General features: G+C 38.2%; 1 protein-coding gene across 1 annotated transcript in view; it reads right to left on the reverse strand.

The window, feature by feature from the left end:
- The window catches only part of LOC124555482 (adenosine 3'-phospho 5'-phosphosulfate transporter 1), a 97,213-nt gene extending 85,130 nt beyond the window's left edge, over positions 1-12,083 (reverse strand). The window contains exons 1-3 of the mRNA XM_047129406.1: positions 11,843-12,083; positions 11,263-11,489; positions 10,953-11,167 (exon numbers count right to left, since the gene is read on the reverse strand). Of these exons, the coding sequence (XP_046985362.1) occupies positions 10,953-11,167; positions 11,263-11,489; positions 11,843-11,871 (471 nt within the window). The 5' untranslated portion in view covers positions 11,872-12,083. The remainder of the gene's footprint in view (positions 1-10,952; positions 11,168-11,262; positions 11,490-11,842) is intronic.
- Positions 12,084-12,167: the final 84 nt, after the last annotated feature.

The raw sequence follows: 12,167 nt of genomic DNA on the forward strand, positions 1-12,167 counted from the left end.
AGAATCGATCTGCACTCAGTCTCAAATGTTGGTTCCCTTAATTTCTGCAATAGTTCCTTGTGAAAAGAGCTTCACCTTCCCTCCAGGGATTCCCATTTGAGTTCCAAAGGTATTCCCTTAACAGCTGTGTGCTGACTGAAACTACCAGTAACAAATCTAGCAGCACGCTTCTGAACTGCTTTTATGTCTTCCTTTAATCTGACCTGGTTGGAATTCAAACACTCGAGCAATATTCAAGAATGGGTCACACCACTGTTCTACAATCTGACACCTTTATAGATGAGCTACACTTTCCCAAAATTCTCCAAATAAAATAAAGTCTAGCATTTGTCTTCTCAGCTAACAATCTAAAACACTCATTTCATACCACTTTGCAACATTATGCCTAGCTATTTAATTGTTGTGACTGTGACAAGCATTACGTTAATAATGCCATATTCAAATGTTACAGGGTTCCCCCCCCCCCCCCCCCCCCCGACTTATCCACATTAACTTACATTTTTCTACATTTATAGCAAGCTGCCATTCATCACACCAGCTACAAGCTCTGTCCAACTTATCTTTATCCCCCTATAGTCATTCAAGGATGACACTTCCTCTTACAACACAGTGACCTCAGCAAAACAGCCATAAATTGATGTTCACCCAGTCCGCCAGATTATTTATGTATACAGAGAATATCAGAGCTCCTATCACACTTCCCTGGGGCAGTCTCGACGATACCCTTGTTTCTGATGCACACTCACCATTGAGGACAACACACTGAATGCTTTCCGGAAATCTAGGAATATGGAATCTGCCTGTTGTCCTCCATCCACGGTTTGTAGAATACCATGTGAGAAAAGAGCCAGCTAAGTTTTGCATGAGTGATGCTTTCTAAATCCGTGTCAATCTATGGAGAGAAGTTTTTCTGCAAGGAACTTTACTATATTCTAACAGAGAATATGTTCAAGAATTCTGCAGCAAACCCACGTTAACAATATTGATTCATAATTACGCAGGTCCATTCTTTTACCTTTATTATATTCAGGTGTCACCTGCAGTTTTTTCCAGTCACTGAGGACTTTGTCCTGGGGGAGAGATTTGTGATAAATGCAAGTCAAGTAAGGAGCCAATGCCACAGTGTACTCTCTGTAAAACTAATTGGGATTCCATCTGGACCTGGTGACTTATTTGTTTTCAACTCCTTCAGTTGCTTCTCTATGCCACGGATGCCTACTTCTATGTCCTCCATGCAGGAGTCTGTGCAATAGTCACACAATGGTTGTACAATCATCCTGCACGAATGGTTTCTTAAACATGCAAATTAAAACTTCAGCTTTACTTTTTCTGTCTCCTGTCGCCACACAAAATTGGTCAACGAATGATTACAGGCCCTCAACCTGCTTAGTGATTTTAGATATGACCATAATTTTCTCAGGTTCTCAGCAAGATCTTTCACTAAGGTAGGATGGTGGAAGTTGTTGTTTGCTTTGTCAATTGATCTTCCTACAGATGCATGAATTTCTAATCGTCTTTCATCTGTCAACATTTGTGCATTCTTTTTTGAACTGAAAGTGTAACAACCTCTGTCTCTTCAGCATCTTCTGCATCTGATTATTAAACCATGGACAGTCTTTTTCATCCTTAATCCACTTACTTGGCACATATGTGTTCAGAGCACAATTAACTATCAGTTGAAACTTGGCCCACAATTCCTCTGCATCTATCATATTGCAATTAAATAATGTCCACTCCTTGTCTAGGTAGGATGCTAACAATTGCTCATCCACTTTTTCTAGCATAAATACTCTCCTAGCCTTCTTGATGAAATTAATTAACTTTAGTAACCATCAACACTTTGCAAGATCATGATCACTAATCCCTGCTTCTATACTAACACTGTCATTAAGGTATGTAGATCTACATCAAATTTACAACTTAAATACTGATAGTAACAAAACAATGACTTCTCGATACTAATAATATTACTACGAACAGCATCTGTGTAACATCCACAGTATATTCTATTACATGTGTGAGGCATGGAATGACAAAAAAACACTTATGCAAATGAAACAGTTACATGTCCTTGGTTGGAGTCCTTTTAAGGCACACACATCTATAATACATCTTAAACACTTTGGAGAAATTATGCTTCAATAATTTGGGTACTGAAGCAGGTGTAATCCTCTGGAAACACCTGCATTATGAAGCTTCCGACCCTGGCTGCACACCGTCTCGGTCTTTGCAGATTTCGCAAGGAGCAATTCACAAACACTTAGCACTGAAGAATTGCTTGACACTGCACAAAAGCTGTATGAAAAGCAGTATTGTAGTGTAGACTAAGGATAAACTGAATGGGGTTAAACTGTTTTTAACATACTGCCTTTGTTTTCAGGAGGGCGGAGGCTCTAATCCTCATCTGACCATCCTCATTTAGGTTTTCTGTGGTTTTCCTAAATTACTTCAAGTAGATGCTGGCAGAGTTCCTGCCATAAGGCCACAGCTGAGCATCTGACCCATTCTTGTAAACTCAGCTATAAGCATGTAAATGCCTGTAAAAAGTGGGCGAGGAAATCATAAACCTACCTGGTAAGTTAGGCTTAGCATAAACTGATAGGTTAGATTCAACTACACTTAATGTCCAGGAAAGTAGTTCTTTTAAAGGCAACAAAGAAGGGCTGGAGCTAAGTGGTTTCCCCAGATTCACAATGTAAAACCAGCTCAAAATAAGCAAGATTTCATAAATATCTGCACTAGATCCATGAAGATGGCCAGGAAAAATATTAAAGGTCAGAACCAATTTTGCATAAGGAATTTTGTACACAGTTTCTCACCACATGATGTGGTCTAATCTGTTCTGAGAAATATAGCAGGCATAATGATTGCCCTTGTAATACAACTTACTTATCAGCTTTCTGATTTGAGACAGACTATCTCAGTGTTGAAGGTATGAGTGGAAAACGTGTAGTTTTAAATGATTTTGCAAACGAGAATATGCTCGATTCATTACGTCTGAGCAAGAACTGGTGTAAAGGAAATTAAATTTCTTTTCCTGTATTAGATGATTTCAGTTAGTTTATAGTTTCAGCAGAGAGCAGCATACTCATTGGGTTTGTTAATTTATATTAATAAAGTTCTCAGTAGTAGTGTATTAGATCTAGGTCTCTTGTGTACCGAGTTGCACGTTGAAGTGTCAGGTATATATTTTGAGCATTTAAGATTGTTATTGTATCACTTTATGGGTCACCTAATGGTAAACCACTAGTATATATAGATAAAAAAAACCCACCTTGAGAAATTATTGATTTCTTTTCACTGTTCTCAGCGAAGAAAGTATAGTATAGTATAGTGATTGGTGGCGACACAAATGAATGTAAATGATTTTAAAAATCTGTTAAGACAATTTGATTTTGGTTTTACTGACTGTAAACCACAAGAGAGACTGCTTGTGTTGAGAATATACTTACAAATGTTAGTAGAAGTTTAATGAGCTCTGATGTAGTGGTTTTTGCTTTCTTAGACTGTGATTCAGTTTGGGTAGAAATAAGCAGGCCTAATACATAGTCTAAAGAGCTCAAAGTGCCTACACTGGCAATCATAAGATCAATAATATATGACAAAAATTTCTAATTTTATGGTTTCACTCAATAATCATGACTGAAAAGATCTGTTTGACAATAATGTTCAATAGATTTTTTCATGCTTTCTTAAATAGTTTTGAGACCAACTTTCCTCAGTACAAATGTAAAGTCAATCTCAACACATGTAACACAAATAAGCATTCACACAGGAACACAGGGTATGCTTTTCAATTAGCCAATATGAAAAACACAGTGTTGACGTATTTAGATTTTTGTGGACTATACTAAACATATATGGCTAAGCTAAGATACTTTAAGAGCATGAAAGTATTATAAAAATACAGTCAATGAGGCTACAAAACAACATAACTTGTTTAATACAGAGTCATTTCAAAATAAGTGCAAGGAAGCATGTAGTGTAATGAATTCAGTGGCAAAAAGCAGACAAAAAGAGACTGTAGCTGTATCACCAACTGAATTTAATAACTTTTGTATACAGCCTGTTAACAAAATTTGTGAAAGCACTGATAGGCTCGTGAAACTGTATTTGATATCATAAAATGTCATAATGTAAGCTGTGCACTGAAAGACAAATTTTTGTTCTAAGAAGTAACACCAGAAAAATTTTAGGCCTTCTGATGGTGTAGATACATATGATTTATCTAGACAAATGGTTGTATCATATTTCCCCTTAGTTATTGTATTAATAAATGTTTAAATGAAGGTGTATTTCCAGAGGTTCAAATTAGCAAGAGCTGTGCCCATTTATAAGAAGGGAGAGAGAAATTGCCCCTCCAGTTATCGCCCAGTATCTCTGACACTGTTTTATCTAAAGTTTTAGAATATGTCGTCTGTTACCAGTTATGTTATTATTTGGACCATAATATTCTTTCTGCTGCACACTTTGGCTGTAGAATGTGCAAATCTATTGTTTATGTTAATGACTCTTTGATTAAAAAGGTGCTTCATGCTTATGAAAAGAGAAACTTTGTTCAGGCTACTTTTTGCGACCTTAGCAAGTCCTTCAACTGTGTACAGCATGATTCACTTATCAAAAAAATAGTTTACTATGAAATCATTAACAATACTGTAGATGACTTTTCTGAATCATTTATTAATAACTGCAAGCAAACTGTCTTGAGAAGGAGAGATCTCAGATAGCTGAAATATATGTGGTATATCACAAGGTTCGCATTTGGGACCTTTATTATTTAATCTACTGATAAATTATTTGCCACTTTATATAAACACTCACGCTAGTCTCTCCACTGATGATACCACTTTTTTCAATGTTAGATCAGACTTTGATACCCTTCAATTTGTAACTAACAACATTCAATCGCAAGTAGGGTCTGTCAGTCTGGTTTCAAACTAATGGATTTTTGCCCAGTGAGAGTAAAACTCAACAAACTGTATTTAGCTTAAGAGATCTACCAGTAAATGACTGTTTAGGCAGTGTTAAGTATTTTAGTATTGCCACTGATAAGAATTTGTCAGGTTGGGGTTGGGTTGTTTGGGGGAAGAGACGAAACAGCGTGGTCATTGGTCTTATCGGATTAGGGAAGGACGTAGAAGGAAGTCGGCCATGCCCTGTTAAAGGAACCATCCTGGCATTTGCCTGGAGTGATTTACGGAAATCACAGAAAACCTAAATGAGGATGGCTGGACGTGGGATTGAACCGTCGTCCTCCCGAATGCGAGTACAGTGTGCTAACCACTGCGCCACCTCACTTGGTGAATTGTCTTGAGATCCACACACTGAATATATGTTAGTGCCAGGTTGTCTAGAGTGGTGTATTTGCTAAGAAGTTTTTTTTAAAAAAATCACTTTAGCTTATGTAAGATCCACATATTTTGCTGTTTTTGACAATATTATATTGTACGGACTTTTATTTTGGGGTAATAGCACACATGTTCAGCATATTTTGGTATTACAAAAGAAAGTTATTAGGACTATCGAAATATCAGACTTAAAAATATTAACTGTAATAAACTTTATGAAGATGGTATCAGACATGTCCGAAAGAACAGATACCATCTTCATATAGTTAAGGCTAATCAGCCATTGACCTCCTGTGCGGATGCACACGTATTGCCCGAACTCTTATGGGACTCTGTAAGGTTGTCTGCCGTGAGTAATGGGTGTAATGGGCAGGGGCAGTACGAATGTAGTGCGTGGACATGAAGTTGGGAATGTAGGCCTCATGGGGAGCGTGCAAGGGATATCGCACTATCCTCTGTGCCCTCGCTGGCTCATATGGATAGAGCGTCTGCCATGTAAGCAGGAGATCCCGGGTTCGAGTCCCGCTCAGGGCACACATTTTCAACTGTCCCCCTTGATATGTGTCAATGCCTGTAGGCAGCATAGGGTCTTGATTTAATCATCATTTCATTGTAATAAACTTGTATATTTACTCTGCTCTCTTGTATACAAAGAGCATCAGAATTCCAGCTTAGATAGGATTTGCACTCTAATGGCACTAGAAATAATAGGCATACTGACATACCTTACTGTAGTCTATCTAAATCATCGAATAACTATGGAGTGGGGGGTTGAAAATGTTCAACAAACTGCCTCTAGAATGGATAGAAGCTCCATTCAACTGATTTAATCACATACTGTACAGCTGTTTATCAATTAATCATTATCACTCAGTTAATGAATTTTATGAATGTGAAAATGTGACAACACAGTGGTAATCATTTGGACACTGCACCATAATTTGTTCAACAGCATTAATGTAAGACACTTTAACCAAATTGTTTTAGCTTAAATATTGTACTTCATTGGAAATTTATTGTAATTTAGGGTTTTATGAACTAATATTTTTTGTGTATATACTGTATATTTATATAGAATCGCAACTTGAAATTATCTACTGCTGTAACAATTGAACAATAATACTATTTTATTTATCGAATTCATTAAAAATGTCATGTCTATGACAATAATACTCACAGCACAGACAGTAAGCCTGTCTGATACCACTGCTTGCAGCAACTGTCAAGGATGGCTACTTCCATCAGCAAAATAATCCTTTACCAATTACAACAGGAAATTATCATAAATAACGCTGTAATGGCAGCCAGCAGTGGAGTTTATAGAGGTACAACAGTGCCTCTAGTGCCTAAGTTGTGTAGTAGACATTAATTGTCACGATTTCTACAATTCACTACCACAAGTATTGCAATTATACTGCAAAAAGTACATATGATGGAGACATTATATTTAATTCAAATTACACAACTACGGTGGCCATGGTGGTCTTGTGGGTAACACTAGACTTCGGCCCTGAACATCCTGGGTTCAATTTGGGATAGGGACATGGAAATTCCAGTTCTTTCAGTACTGCCCATTCGCAGCATGCTGTTGATAGAGTGCCAGGGATCTTTTTTGTGGCTATAAGCTAGCCAGCATGAAGGGCCCACCACCTTCCCAGTGCCTTGGAACTACCTAAAGTCAGGCCAATAGGCTGGCCACGGGCTTGGGCCACAGACTATCTTACCCAACTACAACCAAATATATTACAATAGTCACACCCCAAGCTTAACTTTGCACAATTTACCCTTTGGAGGACTCAAAATCAACTTTAACACATGTAGAACACTATTACTGAAGCTTTACATCATCCCTGTGAACAAGAACAGAACCTCTGAGGTCTAGCGAACAACATGAGCCAACTGTACATTGTTTGAAGTGCTATTACATACGTTAAGTATGGACTGGGCTGTTTCTGTTTGTATGTTTCAGTTGTAAATGTTGATTTTATATTTTGTTTGTACTATGGGCCTGTATTTCTTTTCTTGTGGTTGGTGGCTTACACTGTATTGTTCAGATTAGTTAACAACTCAATGCAGGGGTGACAGATTGATGAAGCACTGGCAGAGATGTGCATCTTCACAAATGGCCAACAGCTAGCACCACTAGCACGATAACATTACCAAAATAAAATCCAGTGAACTAACAACACTTTCACGGGAATATACAATTTTGAGCTCGGAAGTTTCTCGTTATTAACTGCTTCAAACATATAAAAACTTGAATGTCTATTAGACATGATGAGGCATGTGCAGGCTGTGTTGACAGACTGATCTGCAGCTTACCCCAAGGTAAAGGTTAGATTGAAAGGTAACAGTGTGGTTGAGAGTTGGCAAGGCAGTACTGAAGGCATAAAAAACATGTTAGTCAAACATAAGCTTGATGTGACAAGGCCTTACAAAATTTAGAAAAAAGTTGAATGAAAAGAACACACAAAAAAATTCTGTAGGCTACCCTAAACAAGTGTATTAAAATGGAAAAGCCTTATTTCAATGGTATTTCTGTAATCACCCAGACTTACGAAGCCACCCAGTAGTTTATAAATTCATCTACAGCTGTGTATTTCACTTATTTCAAGTTAGTTTTATCACTGGTCATGTTGTTGTTGTTGTTGTGGTCTTCAGTCCTGAGACTGGTTTGATGCAGCTCTCCATGCTACTCTATCCTGTGCAAGCTTTTTCATCTCCCAGTACCTACTGCAACCTACATCCTTCAGAATCTGCTTAGTGTATTCATCTCTTGGTCTCCCTCTACGATTTTTACCCTCCACGCTGCCCTCCAATACTAAATTGGTGATCCCTTGATGCCTCAGAACATGTCCTACCAACCTATCCCTTCTTCTGGTCAAGTTGTGCCACAAACTTCTCTTCTCCCCAATCCTATTCAATACTTCCTCATTAGTTATGTGATCTACCCATCTAATCTTCAGCATTCTTCTGTAGCACCACATTTCGAAAGCTTCTATTCTCTTCTTGTCCAAACTATTTATCGTCCATGTTTCACTTCCATACATGGCTACACTCCATACGAATACTTTCAGAAATGACTTCCTGACACTTAAATCTATACTGGATGTTAACAAATTTCTCTTCTTCAGAAACGCTTTCCTTGCCATTGCCAGCCTACATTTTATATCCTCTCTACTTCGACCATCATCAGTTATTTTGCTCCCCAAATAGCAAAACTCCTTTACTACTTTAAGTGCCTCATTTCCTAATCTAATTCCCTCAGCATCACCCGACTTAATTAGACTACATTCCATTATCCTTGTTTTGCTTTTGTTGATGTTCATCTTATATCCTCCTTTCAAGACACTGTCCATTCCATTCAACTGCTCTTCCAAGTCCTTTGCTGTCTCTGACAGAATTACAATGTCATCGGCGAACCTCAAAGTTTTTATTTCTTCTCCATGAATTTTAATACCTACTCCGAATTTTTCTTTTGTTTCCTTTACTGCTTGCTCAATATACAGATTGAACAACATCGGGGAGAGGCTACAACCCTGTCTTACTCCCTTCCCAACCACTGCTTCCCTTTCATGTCCCTCGACTCTTATAACTGCCATCTGGTTTCTGTACAAATTGTAAATAGCTTTTCGCTCCCTGTATTTTACCCCCGCCACCTTTAGAATTTTATAGAGAGTATTCCAGTCAACATTGTCAAAAGCTTTCTCTAAGTCCACAAATGCTAGAAACGTAGGTTTGCCTTTCCTTAATCTTTCTTCTAAGATAAGTCGTAAGGTCAGTATTGCCTCACGTGTTCCAGTGTTTCTACGGAATCCAAGCTGATCTTCCCCGAGGTTGGCTTCTACTAGTTTTTCCATTCGTCTGTAAAGAATTCGTGTTAGTATTTTGCAGCTGTGACTTATTAAGCTGATAGTTCGGTAATTTTCACATCTGTCAACACCTGCTTTTTTTGGGATTGGAATTATTATATTCTTCTTGAAGTCTGAGGGTATTTCGCCTGTTTCATAAATCTTTCTCACCAGATGGTAGAGTTTTGTCAGGACTGGCTCTCCCACGGCCGTCAGTAGTTCCAATGGAATATTGTCTACTCCCGAGGCCTTGTTTCGACTTTGGTCTTTCAGTGCTCTGTCAAACTCTTCACGCAGTATCATATCTCCCATTTCATCTTCATCTACATCCTCTTCCATTTCCATAATAGTGTCCTCAAGTACAGCGCCCTTGTATAGACCCTCTATATACTCCTTCCACCTTTCTGCTTAGAACTGGGTTTCCATCTGAGCTCTTGATATTCATACAAGTCGTTCTCTTATCTCCAAAGGTCTCTTTAATTTTCCTGTAGGCGGTATCTATCTTACCCCTAGTGAGATAGGCCTCTACATCCTTACATTTGTCCTCTAGCCATCCCTGCTTAGCCATTTTGCACTTCCTGTCGATCTCATTTTTGAGACGTTTGTATTCCTTTTTGCCTGTTTCACTTACTGCATTTTTATATTTTCTCCTTTCATCAATTAAATTCAATATTTCTTCTGTTACCCAAGGATTTCTACTAGCCCTCGTCTTTTTACCTACTTGATCCTCTGCTGCCTTCACTACTTCATCCCTCAATGCTACCCATTCTTCTTCTACTGTATTTATTTCCCCCATTCCTGTCAATTGCTCCCTTATGCTCTCCCTGAATCTCTGTACAACCTCTGGTTCTTTTAGTTTATCCAGGTCCCATCTCCTTAAATTCCCACCTTTTTGCAGTTTCTTCAGTTTTAATCTACAGGTCATAACCAATAGATTGTGGTCAGAGTCCACATCTGCCCCTGGAAATGTCTTACAATTTAAAACCTGGTTCCTAAATCTCTGTCTTACCATTATATAATCTATCTGATACCTTTTAGTATCTCCAGGGTTCTTCCATGTATACAACCTTCTTTCATGATTCTTAAACCAAGTGTTAGTTATGATTATGTTGTGCTCTGTGCAAAATTCGACCAGGCGGCTTCCTCTTTCATTTCTGTCCCCCAATCCATATTCACCTACTATGTTTCCTTCTCTCCCTTTTCCTACGGTTGAAGTTGGATATAGTGGGAATTAGTGAAGTTCGGTGGCAGGAGGAACAAGACTTCTGGTCAGGTGACTACAGGGTTATAAACACAAAATCAAATAGGGGTAATGCAGGAGTAAGTTTAATAATGAATAGGAAAATAGGAATGCGGGTAAGCTACTACAAACAGCATAGTGAACGCATTATTGTGGCCAAGATAGATACGAAGCCCACGCCTACTACAGTAGTACAAGTTTATATGCCAACTAGCTCTGCATCACTGGTCATACGACAACATAATAGCTTTCCACATCCATATCCTCCAAAATGGGGAAAAGTCAGGATAATGTATTTGCTACTTCTATACAAACACCTGATACACAATGGTACCACTCTATGATCTCTGTACACCTACAAAGGCTTTAGAAACAATGGTAGCTTCTCAAAATATTCATACAACATAGATCTCTCATGCTGAATATACTCACAAAGCTATGGCTGGTTAATATCAAGACAGCTACCCTGTCCACATAGGTGAAAGAATAACTATGAACATAAATGAAAATTACCTGAGTCATGACCTTCTCTTGAAGAATTCCCCATGTCAGATATGTAGTCTGAAGTCCCATGAAGCAGAAAACAATTAATAATGTTTCTTGAAGTATGGTACGTGGTGGCTGAGGTGCATGCGATGCCGACTGACCACTCTGTTTGTTATCTACTCCTAGTAATGGTTCTGCCCCAAGAAAGCACACTTTCACTAATCTCGTTACACAACTATTACCTGGTTTTCAAAAAAAGAAGGATATAAGGAAGATTATCGCTGTGATACACTACGTAACACACATTTCAATAGCATATTCTGATAAACAGGCATACCCTCTAGTTCTAAATGTTTGCTCCTCTTTACATACATAAAAATAAAAAATCCAGGGACAACCACTGTGGCATACCCAAGAATGTTTAACATCAGTCGTGTAACCCAGTTGTCACTTAAAGTTAAATAAAGACCTGACGGCTCTAATCTTTGCTGATCCATGACTATTAATGATTTTAGGAACTGTGAAGCTAGATATGAGACAGCAATGGTTGCAGCGAAACACAACCTGTAAAATCAGAATTTTACGATAGCTACAGATGGTTATTTTCTCAGTAACCAGCAATAACCATTGAGAGTAATGACTAGAAATGAGATACTGATGTGACGTGCAATATTTAAGAGGGTGATTTGTAATGTGTAACATTTAACCGGGTGATTAAGTTTCTAATATTGTAGAAAACGACGGAACACGCTCAGAAACTGTCACAAAATAGAATTGTGTACTGTATTACAAACACTACATCGCTGGTAACAGGTCTGTAAAAGACGAGATATACACGAAGTCACATAGATTTTCTCATTTCAAGCATTTCTTCGATGTATGTCTACAATTTTAAAAAAATACGCTTAGGCACTTGCCCTATAGTCAATTCTAGCGGCCGATACATTGTTTCTTTGCACTGTACACTATATTTTGAATTAAAATGACAGAAAACAAAATCTCTGGACACGAGGGATCATTAAAACGTTTTGCAAATAAATGCTATGTGTACGCTCACATCACTACATACAAGTTTAACTGTTCGCCGTCCGTCCCTCACTTTGTCAACCACACAACTTACAACACACATCTCACACACGTAAACCAAACCACAACAAAGCAAACATCACCGCGCAGCCTAGAATCAAAGATAGAACCACAATCCAAAACGTCAGAAAGATCGACGCCTACGTGACGATATAT

The sequence above is a fragment of the Schistocerca americana genome, chromosome X, assembly GCF_021461395.2.
Source record: "Schistocerca americana isolate TAMUIC-IGC-003095 chromosome X, iqSchAmer2.1, whole genome shotgun sequence".
Lineage (NCBI taxonomy): Eukaryota > Metazoa > Arthropoda > Insecta > Orthoptera > Acrididae > Schistocerca > Schistocerca americana.